General features: G+C 34.4%; 1 protein-coding gene across 3 annotated transcripts in view; it reads right to left on the reverse strand.

Annotated features, from left to right (window-relative positions):
• Positions 1 to 16,966, reverse strand: part of NAV3 (neuron navigator 3) — a 351,526-nt gene that overhangs the window by 55,175 nt on the left and 279,385 nt on the right. For all 3 annotated transcript variants that reach the window (XM_027594099.2, XM_027594098.2, XM_027594097.2), the window contains 3 exons: positions 11,182 to 11,205; positions 8,676 to 8,753; positions 19 to 102 (listed from right to left, as the gene is read on the reverse strand). In XM_027594099.2, coding sequence (XP_027449900.1) covers positions 19 to 102; positions 8,676 to 8,753; positions 11,182 to 11,205 — 186 coding nt within the window. The remainder of the gene's footprint in view (positions 1 to 18; positions 103 to 8,675; positions 8,754 to 11,181; positions 11,206 to 16,966) is intronic.

Genomic DNA, 16,966 nt, shown 5'->3' on the forward strand with positions numbered 1-16,966 from the left:
GGCAATTCTTGGACATACCTTCTGTTCTGCTGTCATGGTTAGACTTTGCAGTCGGCCAGTCATATTCCCTAAACTCTTTTCAAAAGCTGCTACGAGGTGAGCCTGTGAACAAAAATGGAAGGAACACATTTTAAATGTCAGAACCTTATATGGATGGATGAAAACTCTTGATTTTATAAAATGCTTAATTTCAGGTATTCTAACTCTTTAAATACTATGACCACCATGGTTAGCTTTCAATGATGACTCTCCTTTAACATAAATCTTTGTTTATGTCATTTCTCATAACATAATAAAATAAAATTTAAAAAAATAATAAAAATAAACCAGTTTAAATTCAGCGCTTCTGTCTTTTGACATTTAATGTGAGTTCAACTTCTGAAAAGGGATGGTATTTTGCAAATAATAACACCTTCTGACTTGCGTATCACAGAGGATTTGACACCCAAAATACTGAATAAAGTTCTGAGTTGCCAAGTTTTTAGACTTAGAGCTCAAGAGGAGGTCACTGCCATAGTCAATGGACAAATGTTTCTCATTTTTATACCTGCATGATGACCTTTGGAGATATTGTTAGCTCCTTCATTGTAATGATACTCTCCTTCAAGTGTCAGACATCTGCTGACAGCTAACACATTATCCTTCCTTTTTTGTGCATACAAAAAATGGAGTCAGAAAGAGTTGTCTTCACTTTCCAAACTCCTTTCAATAATAGGGCTTTTATTTCTACTCTATTCCCTTCAACTAAGGAAGTGCAGGGAGGCCAGCTAGAAATAATATTCAGTCATATTTTATTTAAGTTTTCATGGCTTTTGGATTTTATTTTAAATCTCAGGGAATTATACATATCACAGTATAAAACCCTAACTCTTATGATTAAGAAGTATTTGACAATCTTACAGCTCTAGAATAGGCCAGTTTCTGTTGGCATGCCATTATCCAACAGCTTCACCCACAGAATATTAAGCATGGAGAGGTGTTCAATCTCTCAACAGTTGCTTGAGGAGAACCACAGATATGTTATGTTAAACCGATGGAATTTTACTGTGCCCTTCCGAAGATACAATGATAGAACATTTTACAACCTACATCCATAATAAACTATGTGTGGGGGGAAATGTGGCAATCCTTGGCAAAGATTAATTTTTTGAGAGAAGGGAGTAAAAGGACTTATTAAAATATATCACCTTGTAACTCTAGCAGAGCTGAAAGGCCAAGGTAACTATTATCAGATAGATGGCAGGAATCCAAAGAATTAGGGCACTGGAAATTTATTCCATTATTGATAATAGCAAGAAGTTTATTGCATTATTGGTAACAGCTAGAATGTACAAGTCCCTTCCGATAGTATCACAATATAAAGGTGTCTCTGTTCCTAGCACTGAGCTTATCTTGTGCTCCCTTCCTTTTCCCAACACAATATAAAGATAATTTGTGGAGAATACTTCTATTAATCTTCAGTCCACCAGTACAAATCTTCATTTTTTTCCCCACTCCCTCTTGCCTCTATCTCCCTCCCCCACCAACTCTCTCTCTCTCTCTCTCTCTCTCTCTCTCTCTCTCACACACACACACACACACACACACACACACAACTTTGAGAATTATACTCCAAGGTTAGTTAGCAGATTTAATAGGATAAATAACACTCTTTTAAAAAAAAGGAATAGTATTTTATAGTTTAAAATGTTTTCAATGACAAGGAATATCCTTGCATCAGACTTAATATATCAGAAATTAGCACAAGGTTATGTTCCATTTTCTCTCATACATAACTTTTTATTGTAAAAAAAATTTTAAGTGAACAAAACCATATTAAACCATATTAACCATACTAAAAGTGAACAAAATGAAAATTCATAGCTCGCTGGTTTCTCACATAGTGAACGTTCATACACTCACCAGCCAAGTCAAGAAGTAGGACAATTGCAGATCCTACAAGTTCTCCCTGACCTTTCTCCTATTACTGTCCTCCCTCCCTTCCCCCAGAATGACCACTAGTATTGTAACATTTATGGTAATTATCTTCTCGCTTCTCTTTATAGTTATACCACTAAGCTTGCATCCCTAAACACTATGTCTTAGCTTTGTCTATTTTTTAAACTATCAGAGTGGAATCATATGGCACAATTTTTTTTGTGACTGTTTTCTTTTTCTTAACATTGTGTTTCTGAGATTCACCCATGTAGGGTGTCACAGGAGTTAGATTTTGCAGGAATGCATTGCTCTATGTGATTTATAATATGTTTGCCTATGATTGACCATTTGTGCTGATTCCAGTTTAGGTTATTAACAATAATCCTGCTATGACTATATTATGGGTTACTAAATCCTAAAATAAAATTACTCATTTTCTTTTAGAATAGTGAAAATTCTGGCCGGAAACCACTGTTAATATTTACTAAAAGAAATGCAAAATTCTACTCAATATTGCAATTTTAACTCCCAAATAACTACAAGGCTTACTTATCGGATATATAAGCTTGAATGTATAAACTTGGAAGAAAATTTTACTTTACTTTCTATGCATATTTTCTCAGTTAAACAGGAGTTCAAACATGACAAAGGAAGTAGGAATGTGAACTTGTCGAATAAATATACTGCCTGTATTTTGTAGCTACTAGTTAATACAAAATGTTCACTATAAGAATGTCAGTTTTCAATCTTTGGAACATTGCTGTTCATTAATTATTCATAAGAAAATGTATAACTGGTTACCAAAGAACATTTTGATTCGCATTGTTCTCCATGAAAAATATGTTAGAAGTAAGTTAGTGAAATACTGCTTTAAATTTATGTGGCCTTGGCTAGGTTATCAGATTAACTTTGTTATTTTGAAGGTAATACAAGGTTAAATTTCTCACCAATTGGATTAATAGAAAGGTAGTCCAAGAAACCAATAACAGAAACCATTCCTACCAGTGATGATCTTTGTCACCTCAACGGAGAGAAAATGGAAAGTAAAACCAATTGAGTACAGGACAATAGACCTTATCTGAGAAACTTAATAAAATGATGACTTTTTTTAAATTGTGGATTTTTAGGGGGACTACTGATCATGGTTTACTTGGTTCTGACTTTTCTCTTAGCAGCTGCATAATTTTCAAACCACAGTAAAATTGTGTCAATATGATAATTAATACTCCCTGACCTGTGTTAGGTGCAGTTTGCCAAGGGAATAAAATAGACATGGCTAGATATTAGTTAAGGGAAGGTATTTCTAGTACATATTGTCTTTAGTTTTGGAATTCTATAATATAATCTGAATCTTTACATAAACAGAATTACTGTGCTGCTAAATAGTAAGATGAAAGATTATGAAAAATGCCTGCATTGTATTCATTCACCCAGAATTTAGTGACAGTCCATCAACCAAAAAAAAAATACATAGATTTATATGGAGATGTATATAAATGTGACTTTACATTTGAAAATCAATAGACGAACTGAAAATGATTCTGAAATTATCATAAGGTTTCACATTATTTTTACACATTATGAAATTGTTCCTTCAATGTTTGTCATTGTTAATATGTGCAAAATTGTTTTCTGTGAAAGGAGATACAGAAAAGTAAGAGTAACTGCCAGAATACATAAAAATATTAAATAGAGCAATAAAATAGGACACAATCCTAAACAAAATAACACCCGACAGATTTTTGGCTAAAAGACCTATATGCTGAAAGGCAAAAAAAAGGACCCTTTGTGACATATTTATTCAGTGGTATCTTTGAAAAATGGAAATAATAACTAGTCTTAGTACCCATTTCTTTTTTTTTCTTTTTTTTTCTTAGTACCCATTTCTAAATACGTAAGAACTGAGACTCGTAAACAAAATATATTAGAACACAAACAAATGCTCCCCACCTGACTTGGCTGTAGGAAGGTGTGGGTGAGAGGCTAGAGGGCACCTGGCTGACTGCATGATATGACCATACATTTGCAGATGCTTGCTTGGAGGGCTCCTCTTTTCTTCCTCTTCATAGGTGGGGTACTGGTCCAGGGAAAGTCAGACAGCAGTATATGCCAACATACCCTCTCTCCTTTCTAAAGACATCCTAGTAGAAAGTGCTTTACAGAGAGTCCTTCCAGGGCTTTCTGCAGCTCTGATCAGAGAACTTCACAAGTGAATGGGAAGACTCAGTGCACATTCTACTGAATGCAGGTTTACTCTGCCAGTCAAATGAGGAGTGAGTTGGTTGGGCACCTTTCTAATTTACCGCTGTTCCTTTTTTTTTTTTTTTTTTTTAGCTCTATTTATTTATTAGAGAGAGAGAGAGAGAAAGTGGGGGAGGGGCATAGGGAGAGGGAAAGAGAGAATCTCAAGCAGATTCCACACTGAGCACAGAGTCCAACATGGGGCTCCATCTCACAACCCTGAGATCAAGACCTGAGCCAAAACCACAAGTCAGATGCTTAACCAACTGAGCCACCCAGGCACCCCACTGCTGCCCCTTTTAACAAAGTGGGAACAAAGCATTTTAATAGAGAAGCAGGTAAGTTTCAAATTTAAAAATTAAAACATGGATTACTGTGTTGACTCTCTATAAATATAATTATGCCAGGCCCAAACACAGATCAATTGACAGATCAGTTACCAAAAAAACCCAAAAAAACAAATTAAGGAAAATCATTTTAGTCCTGAGAGAATGATTAAAATATTGAGTAAAAAATGAATATCTAGACACTTAAATGATCATTAAATAAAAAAAAACAGTTAATGATATTTTCTACAGAGCCAAATCCTCTGTAATTCATCCTTATAAAAATCATGGATCTTTTACTACTTCACTTCTATACAACAATGCTCACTGTAGTGATCTTATTTAACCAAGAGGTAGAAAGTTTACTTTTGGTCTAAAGAAACTAAAAAAATACAAGGTTCATCTCTATTTCCAAATAGTATTACAAGATTAAAAATAATTTTTGACTTCTATTAAAGAGTTCTGTACAGGGGCGCCTGGGTGGCTCAGTCGGTTAAATGGCTGCCTTCAGCTCAAGTCATGATTCCAGGGTCCTGGGATCCAGGCCTGCATGGGGCTCCCTGCTCAGCGGGAGGCCTGCTTCTCCCTCTCCCACTCCCCCTGCTTGTGCTCTCTCTCTCTCTCTGCCAAACAAATAAAATCTTAAAAAAAAAGAGTTCTGTACAGATATAATTTTATTCAGTCTTATGATTAATTTAATTTCTGTACATGTATATTACAATATATGTATATATTACACACATCAACAGATATTAACAAGCATCTGAATTTGTTAATTTGAATATCTGAACATATTCTCTGAATGAAATTTAAATGCAGTATTTTTTAGAACCAAGAAAAAATAAAATATTAATTAAAAATTACTTTGATGACTCATTATGCTCTATGGGATCTAAAGTGACATTATAAACCAAATGCTAAAGACAGTAAGTTCAAGATAATTTGCAGTTAATAGGTAACTTATGAGTAATTCAAATTTCTAAATGTATAAAGGAGATTATATGTTTAAAAATACAAATTGACATAGATATACAAGACTGCTGAGTAGTAATCCATGATAGAGAACTACCATAGTTTTTTTTTCTTTTTTCTTTTTTTATTATTATGTTATGTTAATCACCATACATTACATCATTAGTTTTTGATGTAGTGTTCCATGATTCATTGTTTGCATATAAGAACATAGTTTATTTTATCCAATGACCTATGAAGGGATATTTGGTTGTTCGCAATGTTTTAAAAATAAAGTTGCTATGTACAATTTTTTGTATGGCTCTTAGGTGATTTCAGATTTAAAAATGCATTATGAAGTAAAAAAGCATGCAAAATAGGATATAATTTAGACTCCTATCCTTGTGCAAAAGACACTACTAAGGATAACAAAGATGTGGCTAGGGGAAGCTGGGGACATTTGGACATTTTCTCTAAGATCAGCACTTTTTAAACAAAATCATCTATTTGACATTAGTTCCTCTAATTCTGTATTCATTCCATTTTTCATTATTGTTCCTTGAGGAGACATTATAGATGCTTTTTTCCTAATAGCCCCCTTCCTCCATGACATCTTAATACCATAGATACATTGGATACCTGCTTATGTATTCTATGTAAAACTGTGGTTTATGCATAAAAAGAGTAAGTTTTCTCACCACAAAAACCAATTTTCAACCTCTGGTGGTCATATCAACACTCCGCTGAGAACACATGAGCCAAAGTCATGAAAACACGTCAGTGAAAATCAGTGTGGCATGCATGATTGGAGCAGAAGTAGTAGGTAGCCAATGACTGACACCTTTAAAAAATTTTTGCTCCAACAATGGCACAGAGTCAAATTTCAGGACTGCTCCCTTATGTTATAATTTGGTTGCTCCTCTGCGTGTGTGTGTGTGTGTGTGTGTGTGTGTGTATGTGTACAAGCCTTTGCAAGTGTGTACATGCCTATATGTATTCATGGCTATAAAAAAGATCAATGTTGAAAGGAAATATAAGAAACCAACAATTGAACACTACACAGCCATAAAAAAGGATGAGATTGTGCCTTTTGAGACAACATAGATGGACCTTGAGGTATTATGCTAAGTGAAATACAAATGAGAGAAAAGAGAAAGACAAATGGCATATGATTCTACTCATAAATGAAATCTGAAAAAAATGAACAAGCAAAAAGCAGAACCAGAACTATAAATACAGAGAACAAGTTGATGGGGGCCAGAGGGGAAGGGGTTGGGGGGCTGGGCAAATAGGTGAATGGGAGAGGGAGACACGGGCCTCCGGTTACGGATGAGTAAGTCACAGGAATAAAAAACAGCGTGAGGAAGTCAGTGATTAGTGAGGTAATGGGACAGAGGATAGCAACTCTTGCAGCGAACGTAGCATAATGTATAAATCTGTCAAATCACTAAGCTGCACACCTGAAACCAATGTCACGTTGTGTGTCAACTATACTCCCCCCCACCCCAAACCAACAACCATATTTAGGAAGGGTGTCTGGGGGAAAAACAAATATACATTTTTTTATTACACTCTTCTTTTAGTTTCAGTTTTCCTTTTTAATACCACATGCATGTAATGCTTTTGAAATGGTAATAGTTTTAAAAATAGTAAAAGCCCAAATTCCATAATGTATAGCAGATGTTTATTATCCTAATATTTGCATTTATAAACCCATGCAAGAGACATTTACACAATAAAATAAAATCCCGACGAGTCATTAAAGACATCTGCAAACATCTTGATAATCCAATGCATAGGGTCTGTCACTGAGCCTTCCTCTTTGCAGATAAACACAACCCAGCGTGGTTTTGGCATTTACATTGTCATATGTCCTCTGGGGACAAAGTCAGGAACGTAGACAGAGTGTTTTATACTATTATTCATCTAGCCTATAGTATAAAATTTATAGCGGCTTCTTAACTATTTCTTTAAGACTTATTCTTAGACACACACTATAGCTTAAATAATTCTGTTCTCTTCCAGTATTGCCTAAAAATTCTTTAAAACCTGCTATTATTTTTATATTTTTTATTATGTTATGTTAATCACCATATATTACATCATCAGTTTTTGATGTAGTTATATGCAAACAATGAATCATGGAACACTACATCAAAAACCTGCTATTATTTTTAACAATCCCCCAACAACATCTATAAAAATAAATAAAGACAATCCCAAATGAATTTGATTCTCCCAAAGTTGAGAAGATAAAATCCATTCAAATGGAGTGCTAAAATGAATCCGCAGTGAGTGAAATGACTCACATGCTGTGGAAGTTATATTACACAATAATTTTTATCCTTAAAATCTCTCTTAATCAAGTCATACCCCATGGGCCTACACCTGCTCTCTCCTGCTATGTCATGCTTTGTCCAGGACACAGAAAACCTCAGTGGAGAGCAGGGATTGGTGAGGCAGACGAAGGGCCCAAAACTACATGGTCTGACTGAGCAGATTAACGTTGAATGGAGGTGGCAGGACATATGGCAAAACAGCGGGAGCTTCCTTACCCCTCACTGGTGCTCCTAACACTACTGTTCCTTAGGACCAGGCACAATGCCACATGTTACCCTGTATTATTCTGCATCTATTCGGAGGACTTCCTGGCACACTGAAGGAGATTCAGTAAATGTTAATATTATCAATGATCTCCATTGGCATCATTTTTGACACTTTCAGTGGGTCAAACTGCTGTGAGGAGGCTACCAAGGTTTTTAAGAGAACTATCTCTCATTCAAAATATAATTCAGATACCCAAGTTTAGACCTAAGTTATTTATTTATTTATTTTTTAGAATTAATTGGATGCTTAACTAACTGCCAGTAAATCGTGCTGAAGAAAGCAGGGTGCATAGAATTGTTTATCTTCCAAATCTAATCACTATCAACTCCCAACCATATTGTGGCTTGAAAAAGAATCTATGGAGAGTAATAAAAAGGAGACATAAGAAAATAAATAACCCTTGAAACTGGTACTAATGTTCCCAGCCTTAGAAGAAACAAAAAGCTCTTTTAATCACACCAACTGGGGTTTACATTTCATGACTCAGTGTGCAGGAAAGTTTACCTTTATAGGAGGGACTGAAGACTGTTTATTTTTGGACACTTAAAGTTTGTATGTCTGTTACCAAAATTATCACATTTACTACATACAAATCTGTTTTGATATATCAAAAAATAATCAAAAGTGACTTACATTTGCTGACAGTTGAGATGTGAGAGTAGCAACTTTTTCTTGTGATGCAACCAGCTCTCGCCGCAGTTTGTGGATTTGCTGAGTGTAATTTTAAAAAAAATCAACTCAATACGCTAGTATTTTTACTTAAAACTAAGAATTCAATCCAAGAAAGCAAATACTATATTTCGCTCATGCAACCCCTTAATTAGTGTATCAGCACCAATTCCTGAAAAACCAAAGAAATGTGAGCCCTAGCTATATGGTAACAGTCAAATGCCACGTGTAAGGAGAGGTAAGTGATATGTTTAAGGTTAGGACTCAAATGTGCAAATTAAAGGATGCTTGCTTTCTCCATTGTCCTATCTGCCTGACTCACGAATCAGTTTACTTTCTCTACTGATTCTTCTAGCTTAAGGAATTTGTGATAATAAAACTCAGGCAGTAAAATATTTTCTTTTTAAAAATTAAACATACATGTACACATTTTTTCTAGGTCTTCTTTTAGCAAAAAGTACTGAATGTTCTAGCATGGAGTTTTAGCAAAAAATACTCAGTTTTTTTTTGGTGTGTGCTTATTTTAATTTTCTGTAGTTTGGCAACTTCTCAGAAGCTGTAGAATATCCTGTAGTCACTGAAAGTTGGCTCTAATTCCATGTATATTGAGTCCATATTTGAAAATAATTTTACTAGCTGGAGTTTCAATGGCTAACAGTCAGAGAAGCCTTCCCAAATCTTTATTATAATGCCTTTTATTCATTGAGTTACTATTAGCTCAGGGTAGAAATGCTTTATAGATTATCTATAGTTTAAAAGTAAGGGGGAAATCAGTAATACTGTTCAAATAATTAGATATGCCAACAAAATAAATATGCTAGATGTCTTCCTCTTTAGCTAAGTTCACATTGTAATAAAATTGAACCAGAAAAAGAGAGTATTTCATAGCACATTTAAATTGTTAATATAAGCACTTTCTGCAGTTTAATCTGCATGTTGCATGTTCCTGAGACACGTAAATACCAATTAGTAAGGGTAAAACATCTATAACCATCTGAGACTAAGTCTACAACTAGACTTCTGGTCTCAAGGGATCTTAGTTATCTAGATGCCAAACATTCTACTCAAATTCTTCTCATTTCTGCAAAAAGAAGTCTTCTATTGTTGTGGTTGGACTTTTAGAATACTGTCTCAGTTTGAAAGAGCATTCTTGACACAGTTCATTAATTGTCTTTTCTCCCCCCTCTTTTGAGGAAAAGAAATGGTAATCAACATTTAGAAACTCAAAAAAGTTGTGAACTTCAAGCTGGAAGCAAATGTGATTCCATTTCACTCCTGATTTTTTTAAAAAAGAGATACACTAGCCCCCAAATAGAACTTGACCTGCATTCAAATGATGACCACAGATAGTCCCAGAAAACAGACCATCTATTTCATCTTAAGCCAATATAGATCCAAAGAGCCTTTCTCAAATTAAAGTCTCTATTACATGATCCTTTACAATGTAATCTAGGAAACCTTAAAATAATGGAAATTATTTTTTAAAAACCAGACCCATTAGGGGGAGGAATGATACAAAGGGGAGTCAGATAAGTACTAATCAGGCAAATAGGCAGCATTTGTATACCTCAGTAGCCATATTATGACCAAATTAGAAGCGTTGTCCTGTCCATGCAATATAAATAAAATAGTTTAGGTTTTTTTTTTAAACATATTCACTTTTTGGCCTAGCAATTATAAAGATCAAATTGCTATAATCAATATTATTTTGATATTTTTAAACATAGCACAAATTTTACTTTAAAAGCAAAGTAGGGTAAGGAGTTCCTTTGCAAAGGCTACTGCCAAGATATTGATTTCTCTGTGGTCTGATTGCCTCAGTGTAAACCAATCAAACAGTCATTACCACACCTTGAATAAAGGCCTAATTAAAGTCCTGCTCTTCTTGGATAGGACAATTCTTTTACAAAGGGAAATAAAAAGAATATTCTCTCCAGGTTGCAATCTGATTGGTACATGATTGCGACCAAGTGTGTATTTGTGAAATGCATGTGATTGGAACGATAGATCACAGTAGACATAAAGTGGTGATTAGAGCAGCAAAGTCCTGGCATGAAACAGATGCACTGGGATGCTGCTAGCTTCTGTTGTGGAGGTCTGGTGCCTAAGATTCAACAGTTTCATTAATCCTATACAGTTGGTCTCACAGGCGTTGGGGAAAAGAGGCTACAATAAATGTGAAAGACCACACATTCACTCATTCATCAGATTTAATGAGTGCTTACTACTACAGGCAATCTGTTAGTTGTTGATCTAAAACTCCATTCTAGAATATGAGAGGAGAGCTTGCTTTTAAAAACTTCCTTTCATTTTCTTTATGAGGAAATACCAAGGCCTTATCAACTAGAGGATTGCTTCCATCAGCAGCCCTGGAGAACTATGCTACTGTATCACAGAGCCCTCTAGTGGTGGAAACATTCATTTCATCACAAATGGAAAGAGTCCAATATGAAAATGCTACGAATTTTACCTCTGAATGAGCTTTTTCTTCAGCCTGTAAAAGACAAAAGGTAAAAAAATTATCTATAAATAACTAATGTCATTTTTCTCCACAAGTATAAATGAATAACTCCATTGTATAATTATACTGTATTTTTAAAAATATTATGATTCAACATAAGACTAGGAAATACATATTATAGTAAAATACAAGTTATTTTAAAATATCATTATAAATGATTATGAGAGTTATATTATATTTATATATTGTAATTATGATGGTATTATTATATTATTATAACAGGAACCTTTACGATTGCAAATGAATACTTCCTTATACATAAATGATATATTGAAAATGTAGGTTATTTGATTCATGGATATATAATATGCTTTAAAAGCAAAGTTGGAATTAAAAGATGATGTCACTCTAAGATTCAGACCATAAGCAACAAAAACAAAAATAGATAGTTATAAAATTATGCTCTAAAAAAAATGGGTGTAGGGAAAAAGGAAACATTAGATATTTTTCACTCCATGATTATTAGAGAGATCTTCAGCTAGACTTAGGAATCAGAATTTTATTCTGCGATTTACAGATCATAAAAAATGCCAAATAAAGCTGGAGGGAATATATTGACCTCTACTGATAACCACAGAAAATCAGTTTATTAGTTTCTATCTTCTTTTATTGTCTCTAATGATGATTCATTAAGTTTACTGAGCTGCAAGTCAGCAAAACAGTAAAATGCCCAGTGTCAAGGTGGTGATAAAGGTGGCTGACAAACATTTTGTGTCATACACATTATGGAAATGAGGACTGCTGTAGGAACTTGCAGGCTGTTTTGGACTCAGTTGCAGAAAATTCCTAGCTCTGTTTTTCTTCTTTGTGCCGGGCTGCAAAACACCAGATAATGAGTTATGTGCACCATTACATTTGGGAAGCTCCCTTATTCTGGAAAAAGCTGGAGAATGAATAATGTTGAACGGTACAAATGTGCCCGTTGCTGTGAGCCATTTCAAAGTGAAAAAAATCTTATTTCCTCTCTCTCCTTTGGGGATATTTCCTGGTTAACCGATGCAGAAGTACCTGAACTACTTTTTACCCCCTTTTTTCCTCCAGAAAACATAAAATAAAACAAAGTAAAATAAACATAAAGATATTTTTTATGCATAGCATTTCTTGAGTGTTTTCTTTCTTGTATTTTCTCTACTCTTAAAAATAATGTATAGTTAGTAATATAGTGTTTAAATAATAGAGTGGTTAAATAGTAGAATCCTAATAGCTTTATAAGAAAACTGTGTTTTAAAAATAAATGCTAACATAAAACTTGAATATATTATGTCTCAACTTTAATTTTTAAGGAAAGATTTTATTTTTTAATTCTAATAATTTTAAGGTTTTAGATACAGTTTGTTTGTGAATCAGAAGTAGGGAGCTAATTTTAAGATGGAAATTTCATCTTAAAGCAAAAAAAAGCTGGGAGCTGTTTGCCTTAAGACATATGGTACAATTAACTATGACTGTTTTCCCTAGAACTTTGCATGTTTATTGCCACCATATTGTGCCCAAATCCTGATTCAAGGCCTATTAGGATTATATAAAACTGCTAATAAATAATTTGTATGTTTTAAGAAAAGCAATGCATTTTATTTAACAAAAAAGTAAAAAAGATATCCATCATATTTTCTCATAAAAATAGCCTTGAATAAGTTATATATACTAATCAGAAGCATCATCATTACATATTAATTTTATAGGTATTGTAATATAATGACTTTTCTTGTCACTGTTTATTCAGAACTATCTTTTTCTTTAATCTTTGCCTTCTTTCATACCCCGTGGCTATTAATACTAGGTAAGGTGTTATCATCAAGTTGAAACAGTGAGGCAGAATATTAATATTATATTTCTTTCAGCGATTTAGGCTTGGGATTAATAATGAAGGAATGTGATTACTTGCCATTTTTAAATGATGGTTTTGAACCAAGCTCAATGTCCTGAAGGATGGTAGACAGTATAAAACATTTTGCCTAAATAAAAATACATGCGATGATTCTTTATTCCATAAACCATTAATTGGCCATTCATTTGCCCATTTAAGCTTACTAAAAAAAAATTTCCTTCAGTATTACCTGTGTGTTAGGAAATAAGCTAATGAACCAAAAATGGCCTCTGCTCTTATTCAATCAATATAAATTAGATTCCAAGTACAAAACAGATTCAATAAAGTTTTTAATATACAATCAGTCAGAAAGAACCTATTTATTGCAAGGATCAAAGGGCCAGGAATATAAAGAATTAAAAAAAAGCCTCGAGAATTAAAAAAAAAAAAAATCACACAGCCTTCCTCAACTATCATTTATTTTCCCCACTTTTCATAGAGATGTGGGTAATAAGGGGTAGGTCTTTCCTATGAGAAAAGCAACAGCACAATAATAACTAAGAACCCAAACTGAGGAAGAAACGAAGTGGTGGAGGCAGGAACCAGCCTGAGAACACAGGCCGACACCCAAAGGGGTGGATGCCAAGGGAGGGTAAACCTGGAGGAATTTAATCTCAGTGTTGCTAGATATTCTGATTACATTAAAAAGAATTTATCAATTTGCATTTTTAGATAAAAGCTCCAGATTTCACAGTGTTGGCTTGGATTTAAACACAAGCACAAAAACTCTAAGTTTGCCAAAGGTAACAACTTGATGCAATTAGGTCTGTGATTTCCAACCAATATGCAAATTCCCAGAATCTTTCTGCTCAGAAATTCTGTAAGGTAATATACTCAACTTTATAACAAGATACTTTTGAAAAATTTACCGAACTATCAGTGATAGAAGTTTTAAAAGATCTATAGGGGAAGAATCCTTCCAATGAGATTTGTTAGATTGGTGATTTTATAGGTAAATGTTCTTTGCAACAAGCCATCTTTACTAGTTTGTTTTAATATCTTTAAGTGAAATGCATACAGCAAAATATATAATTCTATAAGCTGGATATATGATAATGTTAGAGTAAACATGGTTCATACTCATGGTTCATAAGAACAGTATTTTGCCTAATAAGAGCAGATAGAGCCTAATATTCTTTTTTTTTTAATCAGAATGTTAAGTTCAGAATGTTTTTTTTTTTTAAGATTTTATTTATTTGTCAGAGAGAGAGAGAGCACAAGCAAGGGGAGTGGCAGGCAGAGGGAGAAGCAGGCTCCCCGCTGAGCAAGGAGCCCAATGTGGGACTCAATTCCAAGACCCTGGGATCATGACCTGAGCCCAAGGCAGACACTTAACTGACTGAACCACCCAGGCATCCCAAGCCTAATATTTTTCTTAAAAAAAAAAAAAAAAAAAAAAAAAGAACTTTTTCTCCCCTTAGACACTTAAATTATTTTATGAAGGAATGCCATGCACAGCTGTGTTAGTTGTATACTGCATAACTTCACAAGATGCCATTCACATAGACCATGATATAAACAGTGCTCCTAGAACCATGTAGTACACCATAATTTTTGTAATTTATGGTATACAACATTCCTGGTCTTCTCTAATAATTTATACAAAACCCATGGGACAGATGGGATAGATCTGGCCGTTGTTTTCCAATTTTATTTTATAGGTATAGTCCAAAGAAACTTAGCAATTTGTCTGATGTCACACAATAGCTGCTGATAGAGTTAGGCAACAATCCAAATCAACTGAATCTTGATCCACAGTCCTTAAGAAGGCGTGAAAAATAATGATAAATTGCCTTTTTACTTCATGGTTTACAAAGTACTTTCACAGATATTTTCTCATTGCCAGTGGAATCTCAGTACATGACAATGGGGCATGGAAGTCAGAATGACTCCTCATCATCTCTGATTTTTCTCTTTATCAGTCCACCAAATATGCATTTATTTGAATTGTTTAACTCTAGGTTATTTATGAATTCAAGAATATAATTTCCATCATTTTTGGTACAACTATTTGAATTCCATAATATCCTAATAATAGCAGCTTCTCACGTGGCTTGATCACCTAATCCATTCTTTTCACACATAACACAAGGGTGTATTTCATTTCTAAATTTTGGCATATACGTATGTGTATATTAATCACTTTATTTCATCTCTGTTCACATTTCATACCATATTGCTACTACAACATTCCTCATTTATGCTTTCTGATTGACATCTGCTCTTATTTATTTACAATTAATTAATTAATTAATTTATTTATTTAAGAGGGGGAGGGGCCAAAGGAGAGGGAGAGAGAAAATCTTAAGCAGGCTCCATGGCCAGCATGGAGCCCAATGTGGGGCTCGATCTCACAACCCTCAGATCATGACCTGAGCCTAAATCAAGAGTCAGATGCTTAACCGACTGAGCCTATCTACAATTTTTTAAAATGTACCCCCTCTGTTCTCTATAAACCTGCAATATCCAATATAGTAGCTACTAGGCACATGTGCCTATTTAAATTTATATTAATGAAACTTAAAAATTCAGTTCCTCTGTGACACCTGACACACTGTAAATCCTCAAGAGCCACATGTGGCCAGAGGTTACTGTGTTAGACAGTGCAGCCATAGAACATTTTTATTATCAAAAAAAGTACTATTGGACTCTGGTTACATACTAATTGGCCATTTGTTTTCCCTTAACCCATGCTCCTTTTTTTCTTGAGTCTTTCTCAGGCTGCGTGAAGGCAGTTTTATCCAAATACTGTTTTTGCATATATTTACAATACTATAATCATGCTGCATCTTTTGATGCTATACAGAGACTTCAACCACAATGGTTTAAGTCAGAGCACATCCCCCTAACAAGCAATGGCATTGGGCCAATGAGGAGGGACACTAAGTGTTAACACATTTCTCTTATGTGCTTTTTTCCAAAATATTTCACCTTTCTCACTTCTTATCCATTTGCCAAAAGCAATAAATTTAAACAATAATAGTGATTTCTTCATTTACAGAGTGTAATTAGCAAATTTAATCATTAAAAGGAGAAATTACGAGAAAAATATTGTCTTTCCCAGGAGTAGTCCGATCTTGAGTAAAGATCCAAAGCAGTAACTATGCAAGATGTGCTTATAAAAGGAGGGTCCTAACATTTAAACCTAATGAAATGAGTAAAACAATTAGTTTTGCCAGTCATGCTTAATTGCTCAGTGACAGCCAAGACTGAACTTTTTATGACTCTTTCAGTACTGGACTAAGGATTATTCACAGCACTCAAGTCCCAGTGAAATTCAGTAAACTAAATAGACCTCACTCTTACCCAGGCATGAAGGAATCCTCTTATTAAATACAACTTCCTATAGATCTTTTTTGTTTTTACACATAGGGAAAATAAGTTGAAAGCCTGCCATTTTTCTCTTTTAAGAAATAGTTTTAAAAACCACACTATTTCAGAAGATATGTTTTTAAAAAAAATCTCTAGGCCTTTTAGGCCCTTACCCTTTGGCACAATCTTCTCAAAGACTGAACTTGAAAAATCAAAATAATAAAACGGAGAAAATACCATAGGACAATTGCCAGTCGTGGCTCAGAGATCCGAACAAGGAAAAGTTGTCAATATCATAAATTTATAGTACAGCTCAGCACATAGGGTTCGGGGATTCCCAGTCATACCCCCAATAGGTCTTACAAAATTCAGTTTTTCATGCACTCACTGATTTTCGTAAGTACACAAAAGTCAAGCGAAGGCACATCTAAGTGGACCACGGAGGCGCTGGCCCAGCAGCACAGCCAGCAGATAGGGTATGTGGGAGCTCAGTGCACATTCTTCTCTCACTGTGCAACTTGTGTCAGTATCAAGCTACTGAATCATCTGCGTGCTTGG

The sequence above is a fragment of the Zalophus californianus genome, chromosome 9 (genome assembly GCF_009762305.2).
Source record: "Zalophus californianus isolate mZalCal1 chromosome 9, mZalCal1.pri.v2, whole genome shotgun sequence".
Taxonomy (NCBI): Eukaryota; Metazoa; Chordata; class Mammalia; order Carnivora; family Otariidae; genus Zalophus; species Zalophus californianus.